The sequence below is a fragment of the Trachypithecus francoisi genome, unplaced genomic scaffold (genome assembly GCF_009764315.1).
Source record: "Trachypithecus francoisi isolate TF-2019V2 unplaced genomic scaffold, Tfra_2.0 Lachesis_group17, whole genome shotgun sequence".
Classification (NCBI taxonomy): domain Eukaryota; kingdom Metazoa; phylum Chordata; class Mammalia; order Primates; family Cercopithecidae; genus Trachypithecus; species Trachypithecus francoisi.
Window position 1 is genome coordinate 166,013 of NW_022681462.1, and position 13,795 is coordinate 179,807.

The window sequence follows — 13,795 nt, forward strand, 5'->3', positions numbered from 1 at the left end:
ATACCTGTTTTAATGTCCTTGTCGACTGATTGTCATGGTGCCATTCATGGCTGAGTTTTGATGGACTGATTTTTCCCTTTATTATGAGCCTATGTTCTCGCTTCTTTGCATATCTAGGGATTTTTTTTTTTTTTTTTTTTGAGATGGAGTTTCACTCTTGTTGCCCAGGCTGGAGTGCAACGGCATGATCTTGGCTCACCACAACCTCCACCTCCCTGGTTCAAACGATTCTCCCACCTTCAGCCTCCCAAGTAGCTGGGATTACAGGCATGTGTCACCACGCACAGCTAATTGTTTTGTATTTTCAGTAGAGACAGGGTTTCTCCATGTGGGTCAGGCTGGTCTCAAACTCCTGACCTCAGTCTCCCAAAGTGCTGGGATTTACAGGCGTGAGCCACCGCGCCTGGCTGCCTAGTGATTTATTCGATGCCAAGTATTGTATATTTTACTTTATTGGGTATATTTTTTGTATTCCTATATTCTTGAGCTTTGTTCTGGAACACAATTAAGTTACTCGGAAACAGCTGTGTTCCAGTTTGGTCTTGTTTTTAAGCTTTCTGAGTTGGGACCAGGGGTAGTTTTTACATATAATTTTTCTACTACTAGGGCATCTTAGTTCTCTTCCAATGCCACCTAGATTACAAGGTTTTCCACCGTGGCTGCTGACACTATTTTCTGCTCCAAACACTGTTCCTTCTAATTCTTTTGGGTGAGTTTCCTCACAGGCATGCACTGTTAGTGTGTAACTAAATATCTGATGGAAACGCTCTGCAGATCTTGGTTCTGCTGTGCAACTCTCTCCTCAAAGGCATTTTCCCCGTGAACTCTAGCCATTTCGGCTGCCCAACTGCACCTCAACTCCAGGAGACCGCCAGGTCCTGATGGGGTAACCCTTCCTACAGCCACAGACTTTCTGCAGATAGTAAGGAGGAATAATTTTGTTTCCCCTCTCCAAAGGATCATTGTCCTTTATTGCTTAAAGTTCATTGTCTTGATATTTGTTAGGTATTTAAGGAAAGAAGGTAAACTAACAAGACAGGTAACTTTTAGGAAATAACTACCTTACTCTAGCAAAATACCACAGGAAAAAAAGGGACCCCACCCTCACCAGATAATGTCACAGGCTGAAAACTTTCACCATCCAGCCTAACATGGACTTCTCCCTATCCCATGTCATGAGGGTGCTCCTCCTACTTCCAGCAGAAAGGCATCAGCAGAGGTCCCGAGGACAGCGGCAGTAGGAAACCTGGATCTCCATCCTCACCAGGCAGTAACGAGCCAGGGCCCCATCCCACACCAGCACCGTCAGAGGAAGCATGCTGAGAGATTTAAATAAGTGCCAGAGCTTCATAACATAACAGTGACGACGTCCAGGATACAGCCAAAGTCACTCATCATAACAAGAACCAGGACATTGTAAACTTGAATGAGAAAAAACCTCAAGGGATGTCAACACTAAGATGACACAGATGTTGAAACTTTATGACAAGAATTTTTTTTTTTTTTTTTGGAGACAAGGTCTCGCTCTGCCGCCCAGGTTGGAGTGGCATGAACAAGGCTCACTGCAGCCTCAACCTCCTGCGATCAAACGATCCTCCCACTTCAGCCTCCTACGGAGCTGGGACTACAGGCGCATACCACCATGTGTGTCTAACTTTTACATTTACTTTTATTTTTTGTAGAGATGAGGTCTCACTTTGTGGCCCAGGCTGATCTCAAACTCCTGGGCTGAAGCAATTCTCCTGCCTCAGCCTCACAAAGTGCTGGGGTTACAGGCGTGAGACACCACACCCACCTGGTGACAAGGATTTTAAAGCAGCCACCATGAAAATGCTTCAGTGAGCAATTATAAACACTCTTGAAGCCATTAAAAAAAAAAAAGTCTCAGCAAATAGCCTCAGCAAAGAAACAAGAGATATAAAAAAGAAATCAAATGGAAATTTTAACTGAAATATACAATGATAGCCAAAGTTAAAGTACTGCATGGATGGTTCAAGAGCAGAATGGAAAGGAAAGAGAAAATAACCAGTTATTCTGAAGATAAAACAATAGAAATTACCTAAACTGAGCAACCGAGAGAAAACAGACTGGAAAAAAATTGTTAAACACAGCCTCAGGGACTCACGGACGATAATAAAAGATTGAACATTTGTGTCATCAGTGTCCCAGAAACAGGATGTGGGTGGGGCAGAAAGAGTATGCAAAGAAATAAAAAAAAAAATATGTTCCACAGAATGGGTAAAAACTTTTGTAAAGCATGCATCTGATAAGGGCTTATATCTAGAAACTATAAGGAACTCAATAATAATAAAAAATAACTTTTTAAATGGGTGAAGGCCCTGAATAGACATTTCTCCAAAAAACATATACAAATGGCCAATCAGCACATGAAAAGACGCTCAACATCATCAGCCCTCAGGGAAATACAACGGTGTACAATTAATCGCCACTTAACATTCCCAATGTAGCCAACAACTTCCATTTCCACTGTGGAAAAGTTTGGCAGTTCCTCGAGGTAGTCAAGTTACTTAACTGCTCTGTCAAATGAGGTTAATCACGTTCACTTTGGATGAATGAGTTCATATATATCAGCTATAATTGCTACAGCGATTACCACTGTGTACATTATTACCGATCAGGTCAAATTATTAGCCCCGTCTCCCTAATTCATTTACTTTTGTTACTTTGGATGAATATTTAAAGTAGTCTTGAACTGAGATATGTATGTAAAGGTTCTATCACATTGGCATATCACATGTGCTCCATACACGAAAGCTGTAATTATTTATTTCTGAAGAGTTTACCAGATTAAACTTTCCTCAAAACAAACAAAAACCAAGGCCACACCCCAAGCTGTGAGGGGCTGAGTCTCTCCTGGTCTCTCCTAGGTACAGGAACCAGCTGCACAAGGCCGGAGAGCTTACGTGGCGGCTCTCTTTAAATTAGCCCACACAGAGCGCTTCATTCCCTGCGCAGCCTTCACGTCTTCCCAGTCCAGTGTGATGTCTGGAACCTCCTCTTCTGGCTCCGGATCCTTCCTCAGGGCCCCCCGGGGGGAGGCCACCACAATGGGCAGAGGGCCACATTCCTCCCGCATTTCCACAACATGGAGACCCTTCTTATCAGCCAGCTGCTGATGGGTTTCCTAGGCAAGACCAGATTCAGAACAGATTTGGTCTGAAGCACATTTGCAACATCAAGAGCAGGAACTTCCACAGGCCAGAAGAGTACAGCCTGGGGGAATTCAAAGGCCATTTCAGTGGATTTGGGTTAATGTGTTTTGTGGCTAAACTCTAATAACCTGTCACGGGTGGAGCCATTTCAGCCTCACCTGCCGCATCTGCCCACCCCAAACTGGGACAGAGGAAGGGCCTTGGCCTCTGGTCTCTTGCCTTCTAAACCCTCCTGATTATGCAGCATGCTGTGCCAAACACTGCACTTGAATCTCACCAACCCCCTAGATCTAACTACCAATTTACAGTAAATATAGGGGAGATAAGACATGAAGGACCCTACAGGTATTTCAGTCAGCAACAGGCCAGGAAGCACCACAAAACAAACAACCTGGTTTCCTCAACAAAAAATCATAAGGGGGCAGGGCACGGGGGCGGGAGACGAGGGGAACCTATTTAAAAGGCATAGCAAAAACATACATTAACCTGTTCTGTAAGCTGATTCAAACATATTGTGTAAAAAAAATTGTTTTTTAATCTAACAAATGGAATTTGTTCATTTGTATGAACACTGATTGGATATTTGATGATACAAGTTACTGTTAATTTTTTAGGTATGGTAATAGTATTACAGGGTATTTTTTTAAATCCTTATCTTTTCGAAGATACATACGGAAATATTTAGGGGTGAAATAAAATGTCTGAGATTTGGTTCAAAATAACTGGGGGTGGTACTAAGAAGCAAGACTGGTCATGAGCTGGGTGACGGCCATGGGGATTCATTAGAGAGGGAAGCCACAGAGATCTGGAAGCAGGCAGATCAGTTCAGGAGACGGTATTCATGGTACAATGACATACCTGCTATGTCAATCCCGTGATCCCAGGCCTTATGGCTGCCTTGCACTATTCTATGTATGTTTGAAATTAGAAAAGAGATGAGCCATTCCACAAACAAAATAAAATAACTTATATTGGTGTATCTTTCAATCAAAGGCACATCAGCTAAATTGGTGGCATCTTTTCCTTTTTGAGTGACATATTAAATAACGCAACCTTTTATAGCTGATGGCATTTTAGGAGAGATGATATATGGTAACTACATCAGAAGGTTTAAAAGACTAACAGAAAACAAAAATATCACATAAAAGAACAAGCCTAGGCCAGGCACGGTGGCTCATGCCTGTAACCCCAGCATTTTGCGAGGCCAAGGTAGGTGGATCATGAGGTCAGGAGTTCAAGACCAGCCTGACCAACATGGTGAAACCCCGTCTCTATTAAAAATATAAAAATTAGCCAGGCATAGTGGCATGTACCTGTAGTCCCAGCTACTCAGGAGGCTGAGGCAGGATAATCACTTGAACCCAGGAGGCGGACATTGCAGTGAGCTGAGATGGAGCCACTGCACTCCAAACCTTGGTGACAGAGCGAGACTCCGTCTCAAAAAACAAAAACAAACAAAAAAAACCAAAAACAGAACAAGTCTACTGGATCATAAATAAAACCAACACCTTAATTAAACCTCTAACGTTTCCACTTGGAAGTGCTCTGAAGGCTGTTTAGACAGTACCCACACACAAAAGCTGTTCAGAAAACAGAATGCTTTTACCCAAAGCCTTCTTTTTCTTTTAATTTTCCTATTTTAAAGAGAGACATGTAAAATTTCTCCATGGATCACTCTAACTAAAACCCACTACTGTACTCCTGAAGTGTCAGGAAGTCTGCCAGAATCCCTCAGCTAACAGGATCAGCAAATGGAGCCCACTGAACCTGGTTGTCTTTTCTGCTCATCCACCATGCTGAGGTCTACCCATCCTTTCAAGAGACAGGCCAGCCCTGCTGGGCAGGTACAGTGGCTGCCTAAGAACGGGCAGCCGGTGCAGCCACAGCCCTGCCCTCCATGGTGGGTGACTGGGAGCCGGGCCCAGGGCTCCCACCTATGAGGAAAAGTAACCTGGCATGTTAATGTTCAGAGTTCGCACCAACCCAGGCATCAGTCTGCACCACCTACACAGGTAACAGGGAACTGACTGTGCCTGCCCTGAGTGCAGAGGTGCCCTGGGTGCTTCACCCTAGCCCCAACTGAAAGGACTAAATTAGGAAATAGACTTTCTCTTTTGATTTTACTTTTCCATACTGTTGGAGCTTTAGAACAAGCATGTGTTATTTTCCTAATAACATGTAGACTGTAATTACTGGCTTTAAAAAATGCTACTTAGAAAAACCCATGAAATACTTTTTATAAGGTAATTTTCATGAACTCGTCAGTGGATTTAACTAAACCGACGTAGTCACAGACAGCAAAGAATGCCCAACTCCTCAGGTGGCCCCAGGAAAGCATCTCCAGGAGGCCCCAGGGCATCGCAGCCCTAATACACACAACTGAAATACAAACTAGAACTTCTGTTTCAGTCCCAGGGAAGGGTTACCTGTCTGGAGAGCCCACGGAAGAGGCCCCGGGTGAGGTTGAGCATATTAACAGACCCAGAGACCTTGGCGTACATGTCTTTGATGCCAATGAGCCGGCAGATGGTGATGATGGCTCTGTGGCAGCGGAGGCCGTAACCTAGAAAGGGAGAACCGGGTGATAGACAGCCCACTCGCCTGCAGCGGGAGGAGTCGCCCTGCTGACGTTCGCATGGCTTCACGCTGGGCTTCGGGAAACTGGTTCACATTCTGGTATCACCACCTCCTAGTGAGCTGACCCTTGACAACTTACTTAACTTCCAAGATGACACTTCAACAGGATACTACAAGGATTAAAAAGATGACACCTACAAATATCTTGAACACGTATCCAGGGCAAAGAAACAGGATTGTTATTGAGATTAACAAACATGCATGAAAATTCCTGACACTCCAGACTCACGTTAACTAAGGATGGAGAGACACACCTCTTCTCACCCTCCTTGATAGTTACGTTACCTGAGCAGACTGGTCCACTTCCTCCTCCTGGAGAAGCTCTTCTGTTTTGGTAACACATCCTCTCCTGGCTTTCCTCCTAGCTACTGGCCTGTCCTCCCCTTCTTGCTGACCTCTAAATCTTGGGGGGGTCTCCCCTCCAGCCACTTGCCCTACCCTTTTCTGCCTGTAATCCCTTCTCCAGAGAGCTTTAAAAACACAAACCAAACACGTTATTCCCCATTTAAAGATCCCTCCTTCCCACTGTTCTCGAGATTAAAATAAAGAATGCCATGGCCTATTCAGAGCCTTCTGTGCCTGAGAGTCCTGCCAACCTCCCTGCCCTCATCTAGACACATGACACCTCCCGCTGGCTTCTTCACCTTAAGGACTGCACTTGGGACTCCCTCTGCCTGGAATGTCCTCCCAGCTCTGCCCCCTTGGCTCCGTCTCTTCTTCAAGGTCCCATTCAAACTGCTCCTCCTCAGACAGGCCTGCTGTGACCATGTTATTCAAGGTGGCATCCTTCCTTCTGCCTTCCTCCCTTGTACTCTAACACAGTACCCTGATTAGGGCATTCAACAAAACCTGTTTATCCAATGTTTCCCCTGAATGGAAGATGGCCCCCATAAGGGCCAGGATATTGTTTGCTCACCGCAGTGTCCCCAGAGCCTACAGCAGCATCTGGCAAATGCAGGTGGAGTGAGGGAGCTGCAGGGCCCAAGTTTGGCCTCTAACATTCTTATTTGCCAGACATAAAACTCAGCACACACCTCTTATGCTCCAAGGCAGAAGATCTCCTCTGGAAGTTGGACATTACTGGCTTTCTAGTTTGACTTTTTATGGTCAAGAACTATTCCTTCTACTTGAAAAGGTCAATGAACTGTGGCCTCCATAACTATGCTAGAGCACGCAGGAACTTAAGAGGATAGCTAAAGACAGGTCACAATGGGGTCCTTTGTTCTTCCAGGTGGAGTTATTTACACACAGAACAGGTGCCATCCATGTCTGGATGAGCACGGGTGCACACACACCTACAGAGAGGTACACGTGGAAAGGGGCATCGTGCAGATTCTGGAAGCAGCTGAGAGGCAGCCTCTACCCTGCCACTGCTCGCTGGATAACCGTGACAAGAAGGCCCCCCCTTAAAATACCTACTTGGCAGGGCTGCTGGTGAGCACCGCGAAGGTGTGTAATACAGTACCTGGACCAGCACAGAGAGTGCATGAACGCTGCCACTGCGTGACACACACACCAACACCCACGTGGTCGTGGTAGTGGTCGGTCCCATGGTAATGATTTCACTACCTTCCAGGCAGAGACTGTGTCAAAAAACACTGAATAAATATGGCCACGTTTTGCAGTGCTGTGTGTGGAACTGAATACTGTTCTACAGCCGAGGCAGAAGTGTTCCATGGTGAAATAAATTTGGGAACACCATACCCTCCATTTCTCTTGGGAGATTCATATTGCATGGCAGTGCATCAATGACTGCAACGTTCACAAAGATGCACAAGCACTTTTGGTGCCTTTCCTTAATCCAGTTCTGCCATTTGGCATCCTTTTTGGAGTAACACCTTTTCTATCTCCTACAGAACTGGTGACACATAGGCGGCGTCGTTTAGGAAATGCCTATTTGAACATGTATGTACAAAATGTCTACAAATGTGTATGTATTTAGGAAATGTGTAATGGTCTAGATAATACAAAAACCTGAAAAATACAGCTTTGATTAGAAGACAGGAAAGATTTTAAAAGGTAGCTTCTTCAATTAAATTAAAATCACAGCAGTCATTTGAATAGGATTTCGTTCCAAGATGGCTGAATAGGAATAGCTCCAGTCTGCCGCTCCCAGCGTGAGCGACGCAGAAGACAGCTGATTTCTGCATTTTCAACTGAGGTACCTGGTTCATCTCACTGGGACTGGCTGGACGGTGGGTGCAGCCCATGAAGCAGGGTGAGGCATCGCTTCACCTGGGAAGCACAAGGGGTCAGGGGATTTCCCTTTCCTAGCCAAGGAAAGCTGTGACAGACTGTACCAGGAAAACTGGGACACTGCCCCCTACATACTGCGCTTTTCCAACGGTCGTAGCAGACGGCACACCCAGAGATTACACCCCGTGCCTGGCTCAGCAGGTCCCACGCACACGAAGCCTTGGCTCACTGCTAGCACAGCAGTCCAAGGTCGAGCTGTGAAGCAGCAGCCCTGGCTGGGGCAGGGGCGCCCGCCATTGCTGAGGCTTGAGCAGGTAAACAAAGCAGCCAGGAAGGTCGAACTGGGTGGAGCCCAGGGCAGCTCAACAAGGCCCACCTGCCTCTGTAGACTCCACTTCTGTGTGCAGGGCATAGCTGAGCAAAAGGCAGCAGAAACTTCTGCAGACTTAAACGTCCCTGTCTGACAGCTCGGAAGAGAGCAGTGGCTCTCCCAGCATGGTGTCTGAGCTCTGAGAATGGACAGACTGCCTCCTCAAGTGGGTCCCTCACCCCCGTGTAGCCTGAGAGACACCTCCCAGTAGGGGCCGACGGACACTTCATACAGCCGGGTGCCCCTCTGAGACAAAGCTTCAAGAGGAAGGATCAGGCAGCAATATTTCCAGCTCTGCAGCCTCTGCTGGTGATACCCAGGCAACCAGGGTCTGAAGTGGACCTCCAGCAAACTCCAACAGACCTGCAGCTGAGGGCCCTGAATGTTAGAAGGGAAACTAACAAACAGAAAGGACATCCACACCAAAACCCCATCACCACCATCAAAGACCAAAGGTAGATAAAACCACAAAGATGGGGGCAAATTGAGCAGAAAAGCTGAAAATTCTAAAAACCAGAGCGCCTCTTCTCCTCCAAAGGATCCCAGCTCCTCGCCAGCAACAGAACAAAGCTGGACGGAGAATGACTTTGACAAGTTGGCAGAAGTAGACTTCAGAAAGCCAGTAATAACAAACTTTTCTGAGCTAAAGGAGGATGTTCGAACTCCATCACAAGGAAGCTAAAAACCTTGAAAAAAGATTAGACGAATGGCTAACTAGAATAAACAGTGTAGAGAAGACTTTAAATGATCTGATGGAGCTGAAAACCATGGCACGAGAACTACGTGACAAATCCACAAGCTTCAGCAACCAATTCGATCAAGTGGAAGAAAGGGTATCAGTGACTAAAGACCAAATGAATGAAATGAAGCGAGAAGTTTAGAGAAAAAAGAGTAAAAAGAAACGAACAAGCCTCCAAGAAATATGGATCTATGTAAAAAGACCAAATCTCCATTTGATTGGTGTACCTGAAAGTGACAGGGAGAATGGAACCAAGCTGGAAAACACTCTTCAGGATATTATCCAGGAGAACTTCCCCAACCTAGCAAGGCAGGCCAACATCCAAATTCAGGAATTACAGAGAACGCCACAAAGATACTCCTCGAGAAGAGAATCTGACATAATTGTCAGATTCACCAAGGTGGAAATGAAGGAAAAAATATTAAGGGCAGCCAGAGAGAAAGGTCAGGTTACCCACAAAGGGAAGCCCATCAGACTAACAGCAGATCTCTCAGCAGAAACTCTACAAGCCAGAAGAGAGTGGGGGCCAATATTCAACATTCTTGAAAGAATTTTTCAACCCAGAATTTCATATCCAGCCAAAGTAAGCTTCGTAAGTGAAGGAAAAATAAAATCCTTTACACACAAGCAAATGCTGAGAGATTTTGTCACCACCAGGATTGCCTGACAAAAGCTCCTGAAGGAAGCACTAAACCTGGAAAGGAACAACCGGTACCAGCCACTGCAAAAACATGTCAAATTGTAAAGACCATCGATGTCGGCCGGGCGCGGTGGCTCAAGCCTGTAATCCCAGCACTCTGGGAGGCTGAGACGGGTGGATCACGAGGTCAGGAGATCGAGACCATCCTGGCTAACACGGTGAAACCCCGTCTCTACTAAAAAATACAAAAAAAAACCCAAAAAACTAGCCGGGCGAGGTGGCGGGCGCCTGTAGTCCCAGCTACCCGGGAGGCTGAGGCAGGAGAATGGCATAAACCTGGCAGGCGGAGCTTGCAGTGAGGTGAGATCCGGCCACTGCACTCCAGCCTGGGCGACAGAGCGAGACTCTGTCTCCCAAAAAAAAAAAAAAAAAAAAAGACCACCAATGTTAGGAAGAAACTGCATCAACTAACTGGCAAAATAACCAGTTAACATCATAATGACAGGATCAAATTCATACATAACAATATTAACCTTAAATGTAAATGGGCGAAATGCTCCAATTAAAAGACACAGACTAGCAAATTGGATAAAGAGTCAAGACCCATCAGTGTGCTGTATCCAGGAGACCCATCTCACATGCAGAGACACACACAGGTTCAAAATAAAGGGATGGAGGAAGATCTACCAAGCAAATGGAAAGAAAAAAAACAAGGAAAAAAAAAAAGCAAGGGTTACAATCCTAGTCTCTGATAAAATAGACTTTAAACCAACAAAGATCAAAACAGACAAAGAAGGCCATTACATAATGGTAAAGGGATCAATTCGACAAGAAGAGCTAACTATCCTAAATATATAGGCACCCAATACAGGAGCACCCAGATTCACAAAGCAAGTCCTTAGAGACCATCAAAGAGACTCAGACTCCCACATAATAATAATGGGAGACTTTAACACCCCACTGTCAATATTAGACAGATCAATGAGACAGAAGGTTAACAAGGATATCCAGGAAGCAGACCTAACAGACATCTACAGAACTCTCCACCCCAAATGAACAGAATATACATTCTTCTCAGCACCACATTGCACTTACTCCAAAACTGACCACATAGTTGGAAGTAAAGCACTCCTCAGCAAATGTAAAAGAACAGAAATTATAACAAACTGTCTCTCAGACCACAGTGCAATCAAACTAGAACTCAGGATTAAGAAACTCACTCAAAACCACACAACTACATGGAAACTGAAAAACCTGCTCCTGAATGACTACTGGGTACATAACGAAATGAAGGCAGAAATAAAGATGTTCTTTGAAACCAATGAGAACAAAGATACAACGTACCAGAATCTCTGGCACATATTTAAAGCAGTGTGTAGAGGGAAATTTATAGCACTAAATCCCCACAAGAGAAAGGAGGAAAGATCTAAAATCAACACCCTAACATCGTAATTAAAAGAACTAGAGAAGCAAGAGCAAACACATTCAAAAGCTGGCAGAAGGCAAGAAATAACTAAGATCAGAGCAGAAATGAAGGAGACAGATACACAAAAGACCCTTCAAACAAATCAATGAATCCAGGAGCTGGTTTTTTGAAAAGATCAACAAAATTGATAGACCACTAGCAAGACTAATAAAGAGAGAAGAATCAAATAGCCACAATTTAAAAATCACCACCGATCCCACAGAAATACAAACTACCATCAGAGAATACTATAAACACCTCTACACAAACTAGAAAATCTAGAAGAAATGGATAAATTCCTGGACACACACACCCTCCCAAGACTAAATCAGGAAGAAGCTGAATTGCTGAATAGACCAATAACAAGCTCTGAAACTGAGGTAATAATTAATAGTCTAACAACTAAAAAAAGTCCAGGACCAGACAGATTCATAGAAGAATTCTACCAGAGGTACAAAGAGGAGCTGGTACCATTCCTTCTGAAACTATTACAATCAATAGAAAAAGAGGGAATCCTCCCTAACAAATTTTATGAGGCCAGCATCATCCTGATACCAAAGCCTGGCAGAGATACAACAAAAAAAGAGGATTTTAGACCAATATCCCTGATGAATATCGATGCGAAAATCCTCAATAAAATACTGGCAAACCAAATCCAGCAGCACATCAAAAAGCTTCTCCAACATGATCAAGTCAGCTTCATCCCTGGGATGCAAGACTGGTTCAACATATGCAAATCAATAAACGTAATCCAGCAGATAAACAGAACCAAATCTCAAAACCACATGATTATCTCAATAGATGCAGAAAAGGCCTTTGACAAAATTCAACAGCCCTTCATGCTAAAAACTCTCAATACACTAGGTATTGATGGAACGTATCTCAAAATAATAAGAACTATTTAAGACAAACCCACATCCAATATCATACTGAATGGGCAAAAACTTGAAGCATTCCCTTAGAAAACTGGCATAAGACAGGGATGCCCTCTCTCACCACTCCTATTCAACATAGTGTTGGAAGTTCTGGCTAGGGCAATCAGGCAGGAGAAAGAAATAAAAGGTATTCAATTAGGAAAAGAGGAAGTCAAATTGTCCCTGTTTGCAGATGACATGATTGTATATTTAGAAAACCCCATCATCTCAGCCCAAAATGTCCTTAAGCTGATAGGCAACTTCAGCAAAGTCTCAGGATACAAAATCAATGTGCAAAAATCACAAGCATTCTTATACACCAATAACAGACAAACAGAGTCAAATCATGAGTGAACTCCCATTCACAATTGCTTCAGAGAGAATAAAATACCTAGGAATCCAACTTACAAAAGATGTGAAGGACCTCTTCAAGGAGAACTACAAACCACTGCTCAACGAAGTAAGAGGACACAAACAAAGGGAAGAACATTCTGTGCTCATGGATAGGAAGAATCAGCATCGTGAAAATGGCCATGATGCCCAAAGTAATTTATAGATTCAATGCCATCCCCGTCAAGCTACCAATGACTTTCTTCACAGAATTGGAAAAAACTACTCTAAAGTTCATATGGAAACAAAAAAGAGCCCACATTGCCAAGACAATCCCAAGCAAAAAGAACAAAGCTGGAGGCATCATGCTACCTGACTTCAAACTACACTACAAGGTTACAGTAACCAAAACAGCATGGTACTGGTACCAAAACAGAGATACAGACCAACGGAATAGAACAGAGGCCTCAGAAATAACACCACACATCTACAACCATCGGATCTTTGACAAACCTGACAAAAACAAGAAATGGGGAAAGGATTCTCTATTTAATAAATGGTGCTAGGAAAACTGGCTAGCCATATGTACAAAGCTGAAACTGGATCCCTTCCTTACACCTTATACAAGAATTAATTCAAGATGGATTAAAGACTTAAATGTTAGACCTAAAACCATAAAAACCCTAGAAGAAAACCTAGGCAATACCATTCAGGCCACAGGCATGGGCAAGGACTTCATGACTAAAACACCAAAAGCAATGGCAACAAAAGCCAAAATAGACAAATGGGATCTAATTAAACTAAAGAGCTTCTGCATGGCAAAAGAAACTACCATCAGAGTGAACAGGCAATCTACAGAATAGGAGAAAATTTTTGCAATCTACCCATCTGACAAAGGGCTAATATCCAGAATCTACAAAGAACTTAAACAAATTTACAAGAAAAAAATTAAACTACCATATCAAAAAGTGGGCAAAGGATATGAACAGACAATTTCCAAAAGAAGACATTTATGCAGCAACAGACACATGAAAAAATGCTCATCATCACTGGTTTTGCAAATCAAAATCACAATGAGATATCATCTCACACCAGTTAGAATGGCGATCATTAAAGAGTCAGGAAACAACAGGTGCTGGAGAAGATGTGGAGAAATAGGAACACTTTTACACCGTTGGTGGGGGTGTAAACTAGTTCAACCATTGTGGAAGACAGTGTGGCGATTCCTCAAGGATCTAGAACTAGAAATACCATTTGACCCATCCTGGCTAACACAGTGAAACCCCGTCTCTACTAAAAAATACAAAAAACTAGCCGGGCGAGGTGGCGTG

At 43.9% G+C, this 13,795-nt stretch overlaps 1 protein-coding gene across 3 annotated transcripts in view; it reads right to left on the minus strand.

Moving 5' to 3' along the window:
- Positions 1–2,758: 2,758 nt before the first annotated feature.
- Positions 2,759–13,795, minus strand: part of LOC117099569 (zinc finger protein 514) — an 80,841-nt gene continuing 69,804 nt past the window's right edge. For 2 of the 3 annotated variants that reach the window (XM_033238811.1, XM_033238815.1), the window contains 2 exons: positions 5,600–5,736; positions 2,759–3,145 (listed from right to left, as the gene is read on the minus strand). In XM_033238811.1, coding sequence (XP_033094702.1) covers positions 2,921–3,145; positions 5,600–5,736 — 362 coding nt within the window. In that variant the 3' untranslated portion in view covers positions 2,759–2,920. Of the gene's footprint in view, positions 3,235–5,599; positions 5,737–13,795 lie in introns of all 3 variants that reach the window. The other variant, XM_033238812.1, reaches the window with a different exon arrangement.